We start from the raw sequence: 15,044 nt of genomic DNA, 5'->3' as shown, positions 1-15,044 counted from the left end.
ATGCATACAAGTCTGTCCTCTTCTTTGGGAAATCTAAAGCAGTCATCGCTAACGTTATAACCACTGACGCGTAACTGGGAAACTCTGCATCCCTGCAAAAAAACTGAGGTTAAAAAAAATCGCTTCTTTCTGCATTGTTTTTGTCTCTATCCTGGTGCGCGTCCTCGCATATCTCAAAGCGCGAGGACATCTGTGCGCGCGCTCAGCACGGGGACGCGAACTCCAGCTTGTGTGTAGTAACTCAGGGCAGTAGAGCTCTGAGCTAGACATGGCGGCGGACCCAAAGCCGGACTGGCTCTCCTGCCTTCCCTCTTCGTGGAGTTATGGGGTGACTCGGGATGGACGCATATTCTTCATCAAGTAAATATCACGCGGATACGTGGATTTACGGATGCGCACTGCTTATTTCTCCGACGCTTTTTCCTGTTTTGTCTTCTCTCGGGTTCTCTATTCACCCTTCTCCCCGTTTTCTTCCACTAACAGCGAAGAAGCAAAGAGTACAACCTGGCTGCATCCTGTTACTGGGGAGGCTGTAATCACGGGCCACAGAAAAACTCCAGGTAAATAATCCCGGGATGTGTTTTCTTCATTCCTTGAGATAACGCGTGCACACGCACACGCACTTAGCGCCAAGGAAAGGTTATCTGAGCGTCACGATGGAAAAGGGGGCGACAAGTTGCGGAAGGAGTCGTGGAAGACGATGAGGGGGATTTGTTCTCTGCAGCAGCAACAGCCTCCACTGCTCCTCTCCGCCGGCGGCGCCGCCAGCCTCCACCTCCTCGCTCCACCTGGACACTTTGCGACACACTTTTTAAAAGTTCCGTCACGTAGGCGTAAGTCGATTTTTGGAGTCGATTCCCTGCAGTGACATTTGACACATATCACTGAAACCCGCTGTCTTCAGAAACGCCACACAACTGCGTGTCGGACAATCGGAGCGCATCTGGTGCGTCAGTTGAAAGCCGACAATCAGAAATAAATCACAAATGTGCCGCAACCGGAAGGTTTGACAGGCAGGAGAACATCCCTGCGCTCAGATGCATTCAGACAGCGCTCACTCTCAGTCGCTCTGCCACATCTGATCTTTACATTGGGGAAGGGGCGCGGAACTGCGGGGTGTAGCCAAATTAGCGATCCGTGATTCAGACACTGCATTGGCGTGCAGGTGTGTGTGTGTGCACGCGCGTGTAATCAGCTCCGTATCTCTGCACAGCAGCTCATGTTCCTGCTGTCTTGTGTTTTTTCCTCCCCTCCCTGTCCTCACAGATTTACCAACAGGATGGGAGGAAGGATACACATTCGAGGGAGCGCGCTGCTTCATCAAGTGAGTTTGGAATGTGTGTTGAAAATCTGAGATAGGAAGAGATGGGTAGATTGAAGAGGGAGGCAATCTGAGTAGACTGAGTAGAGATTTCCCTCTCATCCACCCTCAGCACACTCTGTCTCTCCTGAAGGGGGTGTCCAATAATGCTTGTGCTGGCTTCCTGTGCTGTGAAACACACATGCTCACACACCAATCACCAACCATGCACACATGGAGACATCAATCTGAATGAACAGTGTCACAGTTCTGTCTTTCTGAAGCTGCCATCAGTCATCCTCTCCCCCTTCGCCCCCTCTCCTCTCTCTCCCTGTCTTACTACACACACACACTGTAATAGAAGGATTTGCCTAAAAACAGCTTCTATAAGTGGACACAAGTTTGACAGTCAAGTGTGACTCACAGGCTGCTCTGCTGCTCTGAACAGGCTCAACTTGTTTGTGTGCTGTGTGGTACCTCACATGTGTTGTGTGTGTGTCAAACCTCCTTAGAGTTATTAGTGTCTGCAGCTCCTTGGGCACATATGCAGACATGTACGTACTGTGGACCTGTCTGTTAACAAAAATGCCCTGCAGCACCTCACACAGTTGGAACTGATACACACATGCACGTATGCGCACTATTTCCCGCTGAGGTTGCGAGAGGTACTTTCATTTTTACTTCTTACTTTCCCACCTAGTTTTCCTGCTGTTGCTCGTGCCGTCTGTGGCCATTTTGAGAGCAGCAGCTGACACATATGGTGAGCTAATATAGTCACTCTATAAATAACCCAGAACCACTGCTCATTGGTATGTATGAATGCAGTATGTTGTCATGCACACCCTCTGTGTATGATCACCGCTACACGAACATGTGAATATGTCACACATGCACAATTAACTTGAGATGCGCTGGCACGGAGTGGCATAATGGCTTGTTTGTGACTATCTAACAACTGTACCCTCAGTTATGAATGCATCCAGTGAAAACTAAGGATGCAGCCTCCAGAGCTGCACCCACTCCAAAGTGGTGTCAGGAGGCTTGAAAGAAAGCATAGCAACTAAAATGGCAGGATTGATTCGTTCAGAGAAGCAGAGGTGAACACCACTGTGAGGTTTGCACTAACCCCCAAAGCTGATGCCATCTAAGCTTTTTTATCTCTTATTAAAGTGCACAGCAAAGAGGAGACGTGCATCAGGACAACAGCAGTTTGCCCGAGGACTAGTACTCCTCAGCTGGAATAATCAGCTCCTTGCCCCAAGCTCTCTCTGTGTCATTAGTTTGCAGTAAAAATTAAACACCACTTTATTTACTGCACATGAACACAGGCAGTATGGCTGAACTTAACACAGTCAGACTAAACACTTTGACATTTTTTTTTTTTTACAACACAGTAATACTTGCATACTCTTCCAGAGTAGGGCATATATCCTAAAAAAAACACAAGCTAGTTGACCTGTACTGAACGTGGGGAATTGTGGACCCCTGTCTGGGACTTTTGGGCAGTCCATGCTCTCAAATGACATTTATAATTACTATTACATTGGATGTTGTCCCGAATATCTTTGCATTAATCACTGAAATCCATCTGAGTATTGAGAACTGCTGGATTTTGAAAGCTGATAGTGAATTGTTGGTCAGATCCACAGGTAGGCCCACAGCTTTAAGTGAATTGTTTTAGTGTCACTGCTAAAAACTGTGTCTGTGTTGTATTGGCACTGGAATATTCTGCCCTTATCTTTTCTGAGAGATGTCATGTCATGTAACATTGGAAAATTTAGCTTTTCATGCATCGATCTAATTGGCTAAAATAATTTTTTACTGCTGTGCAAATCGTGTTTTTTGCTTTATTCAATCTGAAGCTGATGTTTGACATAATCAGATCATGTAGCAGTAGATAACCGGAGAGTGATTGATTTTCTTGGGTGATAATCCAAAAAGTTACATGTGACTGGTAAAGGGTTAAGGAAAATGCATTTTTGACTGACTTTACAAGATAGCGACTAATCTCCAGCTCTTTGGTGCGTGTGTCTCTGTACAGCAAGTTTTCTTGTGTTAGGAACTAAAATTATTTTCTGACGGTGCCAAATAGATCAGAAATTGTGTTTTGAATGTCAGAAATCAGGCCCGGGCCAGCAGCTGCTGTTGGTTTGTGGTACTGGCAGAGACAGATCAGCTGAGGACTCATCCTGCCACCTCCACGCTTTTAAAAACAATGAGGAGCAATGGGAGACAGAACAACCAGACCTCTTCTCACATTCACATTCAGCAGTGCATCATCACCACTTCTTCACATTCTACAAATTCCTCTCAAATTCCTGCTCGGTCACTTCTCTATCAGGCTATTATTGAGAGGCCAGCCCTGCAGCTCCTTGTGAATCCGTGGTGTTGAAGGACACTGCTGTCTTCTGAATGCTTGATGACAGCAGGTCACTCCTCAGACAGAGCCCTTCAGGGTGGGGGTTGGACTTCTTCTGTCTCCAAGTTTTCAGTTGGAATTTGCTATTCTTTTTAGGATTATTAGAAGGCTATTTGAACTTTCGTGGTAAACATAACTGCTAACATAAGACCAGTGTCTAAAGTCACACTGACTGGAAAACAAACTGATTTAATACTGATTTCATAGTGAACTCAGCGTCAGTAGAATATGAGGAAGAGGTGACTCTGTGGTCCAAAGCACCAGAGGGAGAACTGAAACATGCAGGACTGGCTGTATTTTCAGTAAGATTGTCGCATGTTTCTCATTTAGATTCAGCCTTAAGAGCTGGTGCAATGTCTTCCACATGCTTTTCGACATTCTGCACGTCTTTTTCATGGAACTTACAGGGTATGGCTTGGTCTCTGCATGTGTCAGCAATACCACAAATGGGTCTTTTTCAAATACATGAAAGCTGAATGCAATTAGAGATTGAGTTTTATGTCTGTATGCCGAAAGATGTTTGACTTAAAGATGCGTAGTGTGACTTGATTAATAAAGTGTAGGTAATCCAGTCACATTGGAACCATGCTGATGAGACATATGATGCCTAAATTCTGTTAGCGTCACACATTATTGCATTAAAAAAGCTGAATTCCCTGAATTTAGTCTCTCTGCAGTATGAACTGCCACCGTTTGGCAGTACCCATCATGCTTTGAGTCCATGAGCTAGGTGTGTTGATCTGTGTGGATTTTATTGGCCTGTCGTTTTAATAGGAAGGAATGTGAGTTTAATGGAATTTGTACTAAAAGGATTATAATGACTTCTGAACAAAACAATTGTGTTGCAGAGGCAACTGCTTGACATTCGGAGACTTCTCATGGACTTCCATGCTGTCAGATGATTGTGGGACTAACATTTCTGTAACCCAAGGAACTGCTGCCTCCACATAGTTTTTTTCTTCTTCTTTCAGCTCAGAAGAAGGAAATAGCTCCAAATGTTCACGTGACTCCTTCTTCCACTTTGCTGCATCTAAACCAGTCAATGGACTGCACTTGTCTTTGCTCTGTATGACGCACTATTCTTCTCATCAGCATTAGGTGATGGCATGGTGCACATGCTCATAAACCGGAGAATGAGTACTTCACCAGAAAAGGCTTGCTTAACGTAGGCATAGTTACTGTGTAGCCAAGATGAGATATTAGGTTGAATTTATGTCTCTTTCTATGAATGTGTGTTGTTGGCATATTGAATTCTCATGACATTCCCACGTGGTAACATCCTTTACAAACAGAGACATCTCTGCTGGTACAGCACTTATTTGTTTTTGTGTCACATGGCTCTGAAGCGAACGCCTCATGTGTGTCATTATGTTTTTATCCTCTCAGCAGTTATTCATAAAGTAGCCTCCAAATGCCCGAGATCCCAACAACTGTGATGCAATTTCTTTTTTGTTTTATTTGTAACAGTTTTCAGGACGGATAACAGTTGAGCAAATTGAATCAAATGCTGAGTTTCTGGAGTATTTGTTTACCCGTGACAGCTTTTGAAGTGAAGTGAGCATACATCCTACCTCCAGGACGTATGACGACTATGTTTGTCTACAGCAACAAAGAAAAAGGTGTGTCAGAATAAAGGCTATGATTATGACATGTTTTATGTTAGCAGTTGTTTTGTAAAGGGCAGGGTTCTTGTGACGTATGACGAATCGAAACCACCTCTTAGATAATTTCTCAACCTAACCATGTTATTTTTTCGACACTTTGTCCTATTTGTTGTGAAATCAGTTGTTGTCCGTACCGCATCCTCCTCCTTTTTTCTCTGCCTTGTTTAAGCTCTGCATCCTCTAATCAACTTTTCGGTTGCCATGCTGACGCACAGATGTAAAAAAAAAAAGTGCAGGAATTACCAGAAGAAGTCACTTTAGCAGCACAGCCTCCAAACCAACAAGGAAAATGTGCCAAAAATGAGGGTCCTCACAGAAGAAGCTCATTAGAAAATTACAAGAGGATGCAAAAAAAAAAAAAAACACAACCTATGTCAGCTACAGCAGCAGGCTGCCACTCTTGCGGGGCCATTTTAGAAAAGAAAGTTTAGCTATTTGTTGATATGAAACATAGCAGGAAAACAGCACTAATGATTAATGAAGATTTTAGAGCCTAATTCGGTTATCTTAATGTTGAACATAGGGCTTTTTTTTACCTCTACAACTTAGACTCTGAACAATGTTTCCTTTGGGAAGGTCCATCATTTTTCTGCCAGACCTGTATATATGTGTTTGTGTGTGAAGTGAAGACCCTTGCTGCTCAGTGGGAGGCAGGCTGCCCTCCTTCTCGAGCCTAAAATCCCAGTAGAAATCTATCTGCAGCATCTTTTTCACATGTCTCTCTTTCACTCTCTCGCTCTCCCTCTGTGTGTGTGTGTGTGTGCATGTGTGTGCCCTCCTGTGTGTTTTTCTTCCCCAGCTGGAGTGGTTTGAAGTTTGCCCCCTGCTTCACTGAGCTCTCCCTAAAGCCTTTACCAGCTCCTCATGTTTGTGTGCGTGTGTGTGTGTGTAGGCACACTCCACTGAATCTTAAAATGTGTGTGACTGCATTTCTGCACATTTCCAGCTTGACCTCTCCTTTGAGTTAGCTTCTGTTAGTGATGTTTTTTTTAACAAGTTATAGAGGCCAGTTACATATCAGAGGTATGACCCATGTGTGTGTGTGTGTGCGTGTGTGCGCGTGTGTGTTTATTGATACAGAACATAGATCCATTTAGACTTCTGCTGCACTGCTTCCCAAGCTCTTATATTTCTGCAGGAACTTATTATTCCTCTCAGGACACACATCCTCCCACACAACAGAATCCTGTCATCCTAGCTGGTGCATCTATGTGGTCAAACTAGTTGAATTAACCCATATTCTTAAATACATTTGGTGCTAATATATAAACAGCTTTTCAAATATACCATTGCAACTTTTAATACGTAAAGACCCAGATGCGTAAATGACATATTCACGCGTAAAACAAGTGTACACCTTTACCTGCGTGCGCACCTCACCTTAGATATGTTACTGGACCAGTTTATCTCTGACATGGTGCAGTATAAATGGAGGAAAAAACATAATTAAACATAAAATGAAAGATAGAATTTCAAGTATCTGAAAATACTGTGAAAGGTGTGCTTTTACATTAGGATAGTCTGGGGGACTTTGTTTGAATGGGCGGGGAATGCTGAACACCTTCATTTGGTTTGGTTCACTTTCGAGCTGCAGTTTTGAAAGCGAATCAAACCGCTTGGACAACGTCACACAGTTACAACAGCTGCTTGTTTTGGGCGGTATTAACAAAGCACTGAAACAAGAACTGACCAGGAAGCCAAGGATCAGCCACCATCTGGTTAGAAGGCCTCCTGGTTGCCTCCCTTCAGAGGTTTTTTGGGGAAGGCCAACTGGGAGGAGGCCTCCAGGCAGACCCAGAACGGTATAATATTTATCCCTTCTGGCATGACAACACCTTGGGGTCCTGTTGCCTCTGCGAATCAACCTCGGATAAGTGAAAGATAATGGATAAATGGATAAATGGAAGTTCATAATTGGCTCATTTGCTGCTTTAGGTTCCAAAGGTTGTTTAACAAAACAGCCAACGTACCATCCTAGGTTTGTACATCTGAGTCTTCACTTTTGCTTCTTGTTTTTGCGCTGACCACTTCTGTTCCTTTTTTCCATTCAGCAGTTTTTGTTCGGTTTATGATTCTAGAACTAAAGGCACCGATTGAAACGGGTTTAATTTTCTCTACTTCACCGATGTGTCACTCAGTTTAACATCCAGAAAAAACGCTCTTCCTCTTTGTTGTGTTTTTTGGTTTTTAATTTTTCTGCAAATAAATGAGCTTTTGTATTCTCCCCCTTTATGTGAAGCATCTGCTGTTGCCAGATATTCTTGTGGCCCTGACACCAAAAGCTTTTGATAGTAAGAATGGAGTGTGTAAACTAATTCCACAAGAATTACCCTCCCTAATGCAGAGAATGAGGGGGTTAAACATGTCACGGATCTGATTGAAATGACTGACATTCAGCTGACCTTTGACCACTTGTAGCGGGACATTTAACAAGCAGGGCTTGGTTTGGGAAGTTGTCATTTAGCCTCAAAACACATGATAAGGTATTCAGAGGCTTGCTGGGCTGTGGAGCCTCAGCCTCGCTTTCTGCTAACACACAGACAGATGAATAGAATATGAAATGGAAATGAAATAAGGAATGAAATGGGGGCAAATCAGACAGTGTAACCTGGAACTGACACTGAGACAAGGAGGGACAGTGGTCTTGTCTTGCCACCGCTGCTTTCGCTGGCAATTTCTTTCCTCTTACCTACAGTGGGTCTCTCTCTTTCTCTCTCCTCTTTGTGTAAGTGTATGTGTTTCTGTGTGTGCATTGGTTAAGCTTGGCAGACGCTCAGTGCTTTGGGAACGCCACAAAGTAAACTGTTTGAGTAACAGGAACGAAGCCTCTTTGCTCTCCACCCACCAGAAACCCAACGTCATGCATCCACTGCAGCAGCAGCAGCAGCTGATTCAGTCTGAGGAGCGCGCTGAAAGCCAGTAAAAGTCAGACAAGGTTCAGTTCTCTTTGAAGTGTGCGTGTATTACAGCATGTGGAAGAAAGATGTTTTACAGAACTCATCCAGGAGATTTAAAACTCTTGTCATTTTACACACAAGCAACAATGGTGTTCTTCTTTATACAACACACTGCAAATGAAAGGCTCCATAGTGGCTGTTTCAAAAACCAGGTGCCTTTCTTCCTCTTTTCTGATTAAGTGGTATTTGTTGCCACAGTTCAGTGCATGGTGGTGTGGTGGTTAGCACCGTCGCCTCACCGTGAGAGGGTTCCAGGTTATCAATTATGATCCCCATCTGGGGCCTTTCTGTGTGGAGTTCTCCCCATGGATGCTTGGGTTCTCTCCGGGTACTCCGGCTTCCCTCCACCCTCCAAAAACATGCATGTTAGGTTAATTGGTGACTCTAAATTGTCCTTAGGAGTGTGTGTGGTTGTTTGTCTCTATGTGGCCCTGTGATGGACTGTTGTACCCCACCTTTTGCCCGATGACTGCTGGGATAGTCTCCAGGCCCCCCGCTACTCGACCGACGTATTGACGGTATAGAAAATGGATGGATGGATGATTTATCCATATTTTCCACCAGTAGTAAACTGGTAACTACAAGTTACCTTGCAATTCTTCCATACTGTTGCATACTGCAAAGAAATTTCCCAGTTTGGGATGAATAAAGTACTTCTATTCTATTCTATTGTAGACAAGCTGCCTTGCTGTTTTCAGCTAAAATATTTGAAGCAAAGTTTACTGAGAGGAGGAGAAACTTAATTTAGATAATTTCTGTCACAGAAAACCTTCTACTCAGGTCACAAATCACTCTGGTTTTATAATTAAGAATCTGCTTTCATTATCATTCCAGTTTCCTGTGCGAAAACAATGTCCCTTTGATAAACTTCTGCTTTGAAGTCTGAATATATCATTTGCATCTTTTTTGACTTTGAGTACTTCATTTTTTAAAATCCTGCTCTGAGTCATGCACTCTGCACATGTAACAATGACCTTGCATTGCTTCCCATCTCACAGGCATTGCAACCAGGATGCATGTAATTATGTGATCAAATCGTTTCAGTTAAATCGCTGAGACAAATTGCGACTCATATTGCGGACTGTATCTGCTAAAAGATCATATAATTAAGTGCAACTTGGCATCAAGGCACCGATGCTAAAAGACACAGTCAGAGAGGAAACCAGAGTATGTGACGGCTTGGGAATGAGAGTGTGTTGCTATTTTCTGATTGAAATTAAAGGAAGCTCAGGCTTCAGGTACTCATTGATTTGAACAGCATATGATGTTTAGCCTGATATGAGTTTTTCATCCACCATGAACCTCTGGAGGGAATGATCACTGCACAAACTGTATGTCATACATTTATTAAATATGATGCTGTAAGTGATTAAACTTAACACAACTTCAAAATAATTATGTTTTTTGTATTCTCGGACATCACTAATAATAATCCAAAAATATGAAATACTATGACATCAAACTAACAGAGGTTATTAAGTCTCTATATTGTACTCTAAAAATGTCAGTTACGTATTGATGAAGAAATATTTCAGTTGTGGTTTTCACGATGGAGTCTTGATAAGTGACGATGAATTCAGTAGCATCAAAACCTGACAGAAGAAACTGCTCTGACTGTACTTCTCTGTCTCAGCCAGACAGCAGCTGGGTTGGAGGCTGAGGCCGGATGGGTTTGGTATTTTGCCATCCTTTTGCTCTGCATAGACATGTCACCTGACTGATATCTCTTCTGCTCGATTGATGGGGACTGATTATTAAAGCCCCGCTGAGCCTTCCTGTCCTGGGCTGTGCACGTCCAAATAAAAGAAGTGAATGCAGCACTTCTTATCTACTACATAATAGGCAGATATACTAGTCCCATTCAGTTTTGCTCTTTGTTACCGTCCCTTAATTACGAGGTCTTAATGAAAAGTCTTTGACATGCTTTGGTCGAAATAACAGAGCTGGAGTACAGCAGCTCCCCATTTAACCATGAATTTACACCTCTGTTCACATCGACCCGTTTTTTAGAGCATGGAGTAACCCACTCACTAAAGAGCAACCCCCCCACCTCCTCACAGTCTGCCTCTTGGAGATCAGTGGCAAGATACTTGCTACTTAAAATTTGTCTGTGACATGCTTGTTTAGGCACAAAGGTTCTATACCAAGTTATCCAGTTGGTCAAGACACCATACCATATAATGCAATGATCAGCTGGTAGGTTTATAAAAAAACATCTTTATCACATATGGGCTTTATAAACACAGGTCCTTACTTTTGCTCCATTCCGAAGATTTTGTTTTGAGAGGCTAATACTCAGAACTGTTGCCTATATGGGCTACTTTTCAGTGTAGTTAACATGTTTATTTTAGTAGTGGTGGAGCCATTGATGGTCCATTTACTTACAAATAGGAAACTCCGAATTCCTAAAATGAAACCAGGACAAAAAAGGAAAAAGTTAAGATCAGATTTATTGTCATGTACACACTGTATGAAATACACAAAATTTCTCCTCCGCTTTAACCCATCCAGATTGGCACCTGTTGAACACACACATGCACATGCATAGGGTCACACACTCATAGAGACAGATGCCATACACTGGAGCAGTGGCTCCACAGCGCCCGGGAAGCATGGGGGGATGGTGTCTTACTCAATGGCACCTCAGCTGCGGCAAGGAGGTGGACTGACACCCCTCCAGCTATCAGTTTGAGTGGTGAGAGTGGGAATCAAACCGCCAACCTTCGTCCAGTTATTGGACGAACCACTGAGCCACCTACGCTATAAAACAATGACAATGATGAGAATCTATTACCCTAATTAGATAAATGGCCAAACAGACGAACACAACGCCCAATAAACAAAGCAGTATTTAGCTACAGTGATGAAGCAATCCCTGTATCTCTCCTGCCATCAGGCGCAAAAGTAGTCATCCAACCAATGAGAAAGAATGTGTGGGCAAGGCGCTGAACCCCACATTGCCCCCATGTGTATGGGAGACAATTACATATATTAATTAACATTATAGATTAAATTAGTCTAGGCAGACTGTCCCCTTCAGCAAAAATGATCTGATCGTATTGGCCAACTTCACTGGCCTGATCGGATACCAGCCATCATGCTACATCAACTCTAAAATGTGAAATATGAAAAACTATTTTATCACTTGCAAAATCATTTTACAACTATTTTCTTGGAAATTATACAATAACTTTTTTGTTCTGGTGGGGTTTTTTTGTTCCACATTCCAAGTACACAAGTTGAGCTAAGTGGAAGCACACAGAGTAGCAGCCACAATGAAACGCACTCTGCTATCTTATTATAACAGACTTGTTTATTATATCCTGTAGCTTGTTTTGATGGCTTTTACTGTTTGTATGTAAATGAGACATACAAACAGTATGTCTACTATTGCAACAACACATCATCAGTAGGGTAAAACTAACCTGTCTCATGACGGTCTAATCCCAGCTCACGTTCCCTATTAGTGGGTGAACAATCCAACGCTTGGTGAATTCTGCTTCACAATGATAGGAAGAGCCGACATCGAAGGATCAAAAAGCGACGTCGCTATGAACGCTTGGCCGCCACAAGCCAGTTTGAGAGTTTGAGACATCATATACAAATATTTTAAAAAAAAATCTAATTTGATTTAATGAGGATTTTAACGTTCTATACTTCTCCTTGTCTTCATCTCCTTCATTCACTGCCTGTGACATATCTGCAGAGTTCTCACATGATGTGAAGCTTCCCATACAATCTCATAGCTTCTCTCCATCTGCTGTTGCCTAGCAACAATGTAGTTTTGCATCTGTGTTCTATTTTCCAATGTTATTTTTCTTCTTTGCATTTTCTCTAAACCTAGAATATTTAAATGTCACTTTAAGTTTGACTTCACATCGTGTGCCTGACATTAAAGTTAACTGTGACCACTTTTCTCCACACATCTACATATTCTCGGTTGGTATTTTTAATCATAACAAGCTGCTCTGACACTGAAAATGCTTGTTTTTGTCACCATATTATGACAGTTTTTCTGGTATATTCACTGACCTTGGTGGGACCAATGGTTCTTATGGAGACCAGATTATGGACCCGATGAGGCAAAACACCATATCTGAGGTTTGGGTAAAGGCTAATATGTCTATTGAGATTAGGTCAAAGTTAGGGTTTAGGTTAAGATGTACACAATGAATGGAAGACATTGCATGATGTTAGCGGTGCAACTTTGCATTGCATCTATGTTATCGCTATGTAATGTTTTAAATGGCTCTGCATATTTCTTTATTTATTTTGGGACGGAGAGTTCCTAAATGGGTTGTTGGCTGGGTGAGGCAGTGCTGAGGCTACCTAGAATACATTTCCTGTGCTGTCTAAATACTCTGGTACACACACATGCATAACATATTACACACTAACACAAGTTCAGCTGCACTGAAGGGATGCAGGAGTGAAGGAATTTCTTGCATGTGGCCTGCACTTCAAGTCAGGTCGGGGTGGGGTATTTGGATCTTTCTGAAAATGAAACACATTCTCTGCGTTCCATTGAAAGCAATAGTTTATGGGACGATTGTAAATTTTGCAGTATGACTGAGATTAGACTCTCCAAAGCTGCAGTGAAATTAAATTAAATGTAAATGAGATTTAAAAAAGTACTTTATTTATTCCAAAGGGAAATTACAACGTTGTTGTATTGATTTATTTATTTTTCATCAATCACTTTAGGCAGCCATGATGTCTGGTTATTGCTGCTGGCATTGATGACCTCCTGTATCATTCTGTGTTACACTGCAGCTGAAGAAGCCTCATGCAGATCACACTCTGTGGTTTGAACATGATGTTACATGGAGGATGGTCAGTGTTGTTCTTTGTGTTCATTAACTTATGCAGCCATCTTCTTTAGTATAATTGGCTCCAGAGCAGTCCCTAGCACAGAGCCAGCCTTCTTTATCAGTTTGTTCAGTTTCTTTGAGCCACTGGTTCTGATGCTGCTGCCCCAACAGATGGCTGAAAAGCAGATTCCACTCTCCACTACAGACTTGTTGAAGATATTCAACATGTTGGTGACACATTGAAGGATCTTAGCTTCATTAAGAAGTACATAGGCACACACTGTAATAGATAAAGCCACATCTGCCATATCACATCTGTTGCCTCTTTAGACTGAAGGTAGTTCTCTGTGACTTTGCTTTTATGATTGGACTTGGTTTCTTTTAGCAAAGTGAATTGTGATGGTGGTACTGTGTGAAAAATCATCAAACCTATTGCACAGAACTGAAAAGCAAACGTCACATCAGCACAGAACACAATGAAACGCAGCTCAGCTTGAAGTGACAATGGTAATAAAAGAGAATACAGTAGTGACGGTGAGGCATCGAACCGCTTGAGGCAATTGGTTTGACAAAGGGTTCATTTCTCGATCCTCCATGTGCACATGAAACCACCTACTGGCCAAGTGTATAATCACAGTCAGCTGTATAATTTGTGATACTTTGAATTTTTGTCTTTTAGGGCTCTTGGAAATTACTATTAATGACCAAAAATGTATGACCAAATAATTTATCTACATGAATTACCACATATGTGTATAATGAAACACTTTTGGTTGTATTCTGCATGGAAATTCTCCCCGAAAGGCATTATCATGTGATATGGCAGGTTGTATATGTTTTTCTGTCACTTTAGTAAAATGGCATGGGCTTAACAGTGAAAGTGCTTGTGGAACTTGGACAATGATGTACAAAACTGGGGAGATTTATTAATTTTTTTATTCAGAAATAACAGTTTCTCAACGGTTTTTGGTTTTAATCGATTCCTTTTCTTTTAAAACCACTTCTCCGGCCTTTGAATGCCGGAGAATATTGTAACGAGTTACCTTGGGTGGGTGAAGCTCCAGCTTCCTCCTTATTTTCATGCAAGGCACGGTAATACTTTAGCATGGATGAGGTGTTGTTATTGCATCCCAACTCCTTGAAACACAATAAACACCTCAACCATGAATAAATTAAGAAACAGTGAAAAATACAGTTCTTGATAAGCAAGCCTAATGCATCTGAAATATGCTATATTTAGCTACTCTCATTAGGAGATATCAAATCAAAATGTTCCCACACGGAAAATCCTCTTCTGGCTCCATCCTCTCCCTCACCTAACGCCCCAAACTATCTCCAAACTATATTAACACTATCAAAACTCTATCCAAAACCTGTACTGAGCGCAACTCTCCATCAAAAACCCACATTTTGAACGGAGACTGAGGGGTTTAAATGCCTGTCAATACTCGCGGCAAAATCTGAACCACTTCCTGAAGCAGTCACGTGGTACGGCCGGGTAGCGAGGCTTCGGACGTCATCATTTTCGGCTCGCCCCCTACATGAAACAAGCCCTGATACGCGCTTCGCGGAAACGCCCCCTCCATTACTCGACACACGCTTCGAAGCCTCGGCACATCTCGTAACCACCAGAATTTAAGCGATGCAACAGTTTTACCAATCTGAGTTGTGAAGCTGAATCTGGGTTCGGGTGTACACTTCAGCAATGGATTGCAGAGGAGTAATTTAACTATTTTAGAATAATAATGAGGGTGAATGAAGAGGCTGCAGAAAAAACATTTGTCTTTTGTATAAAAAAAAAAAATTCCCAGAAAGGCTTCAAGCAGAATTTAACAACACAGTTGTTAAAGAAACAAATAACTAATGATGACAGTGAATGCATTTACATTTAGC

At 42.2% G+C, this 15,044-nt stretch overlaps 1 protein-coding gene across 12 annotated transcripts in view; it reads left to right on the top strand.

The window, feature by feature from the left end:
- The first annotated feature begins 202 nt into the window (after window positions 1-202).
- Window positions 203-15,044, top strand: part of plekha5 (pleckstrin homology domain containing, family A member 5) — a 155,888-nt gene continuing 141,046 nt past the window's right edge. For 4 of the 12 annotated variants that reach the window (XM_072377874.1, XM_072377872.1, XM_072377873.1 and 1 more), the window contains exons 1-3: window positions 209-360; window positions 484-560; window positions 1,267-1,324. In XM_072377874.1, coding sequence (XP_072233975.1) covers window positions 269-360; window positions 484-560; window positions 1,267-1,324 — 227 coding nt within the window. In that variant the 5' untranslated portion in view covers window positions 209-268. Of the gene's footprint in view, window positions 361-483; window positions 561-1,266; window positions 1,325-8,144; window positions 8,426-15,044 lie in introns of those variants that run through there. The other 8 variants (XM_072377878.1, XM_072377876.1, XM_072377875.1 and 5 more) reach the window with 6 other exon arrangements.

Source organism: Leuresthes tenuis, unplaced genomic scaffold (genome assembly GCF_036924035.1).
Source record: "Leuresthes tenuis unplaced genomic scaffold, fLeuTen1.0.hap1 SCAF_23, whole genome shotgun sequence".
NCBI classification, from domain to species: Eukaryota; Metazoa; Chordata; class Actinopteri; order Atheriniformes; family Atherinopsidae; genus Leuresthes; species Leuresthes tenuis.
This window is presented reverse-complemented; position numbering and strand designations above follow the sequence as displayed.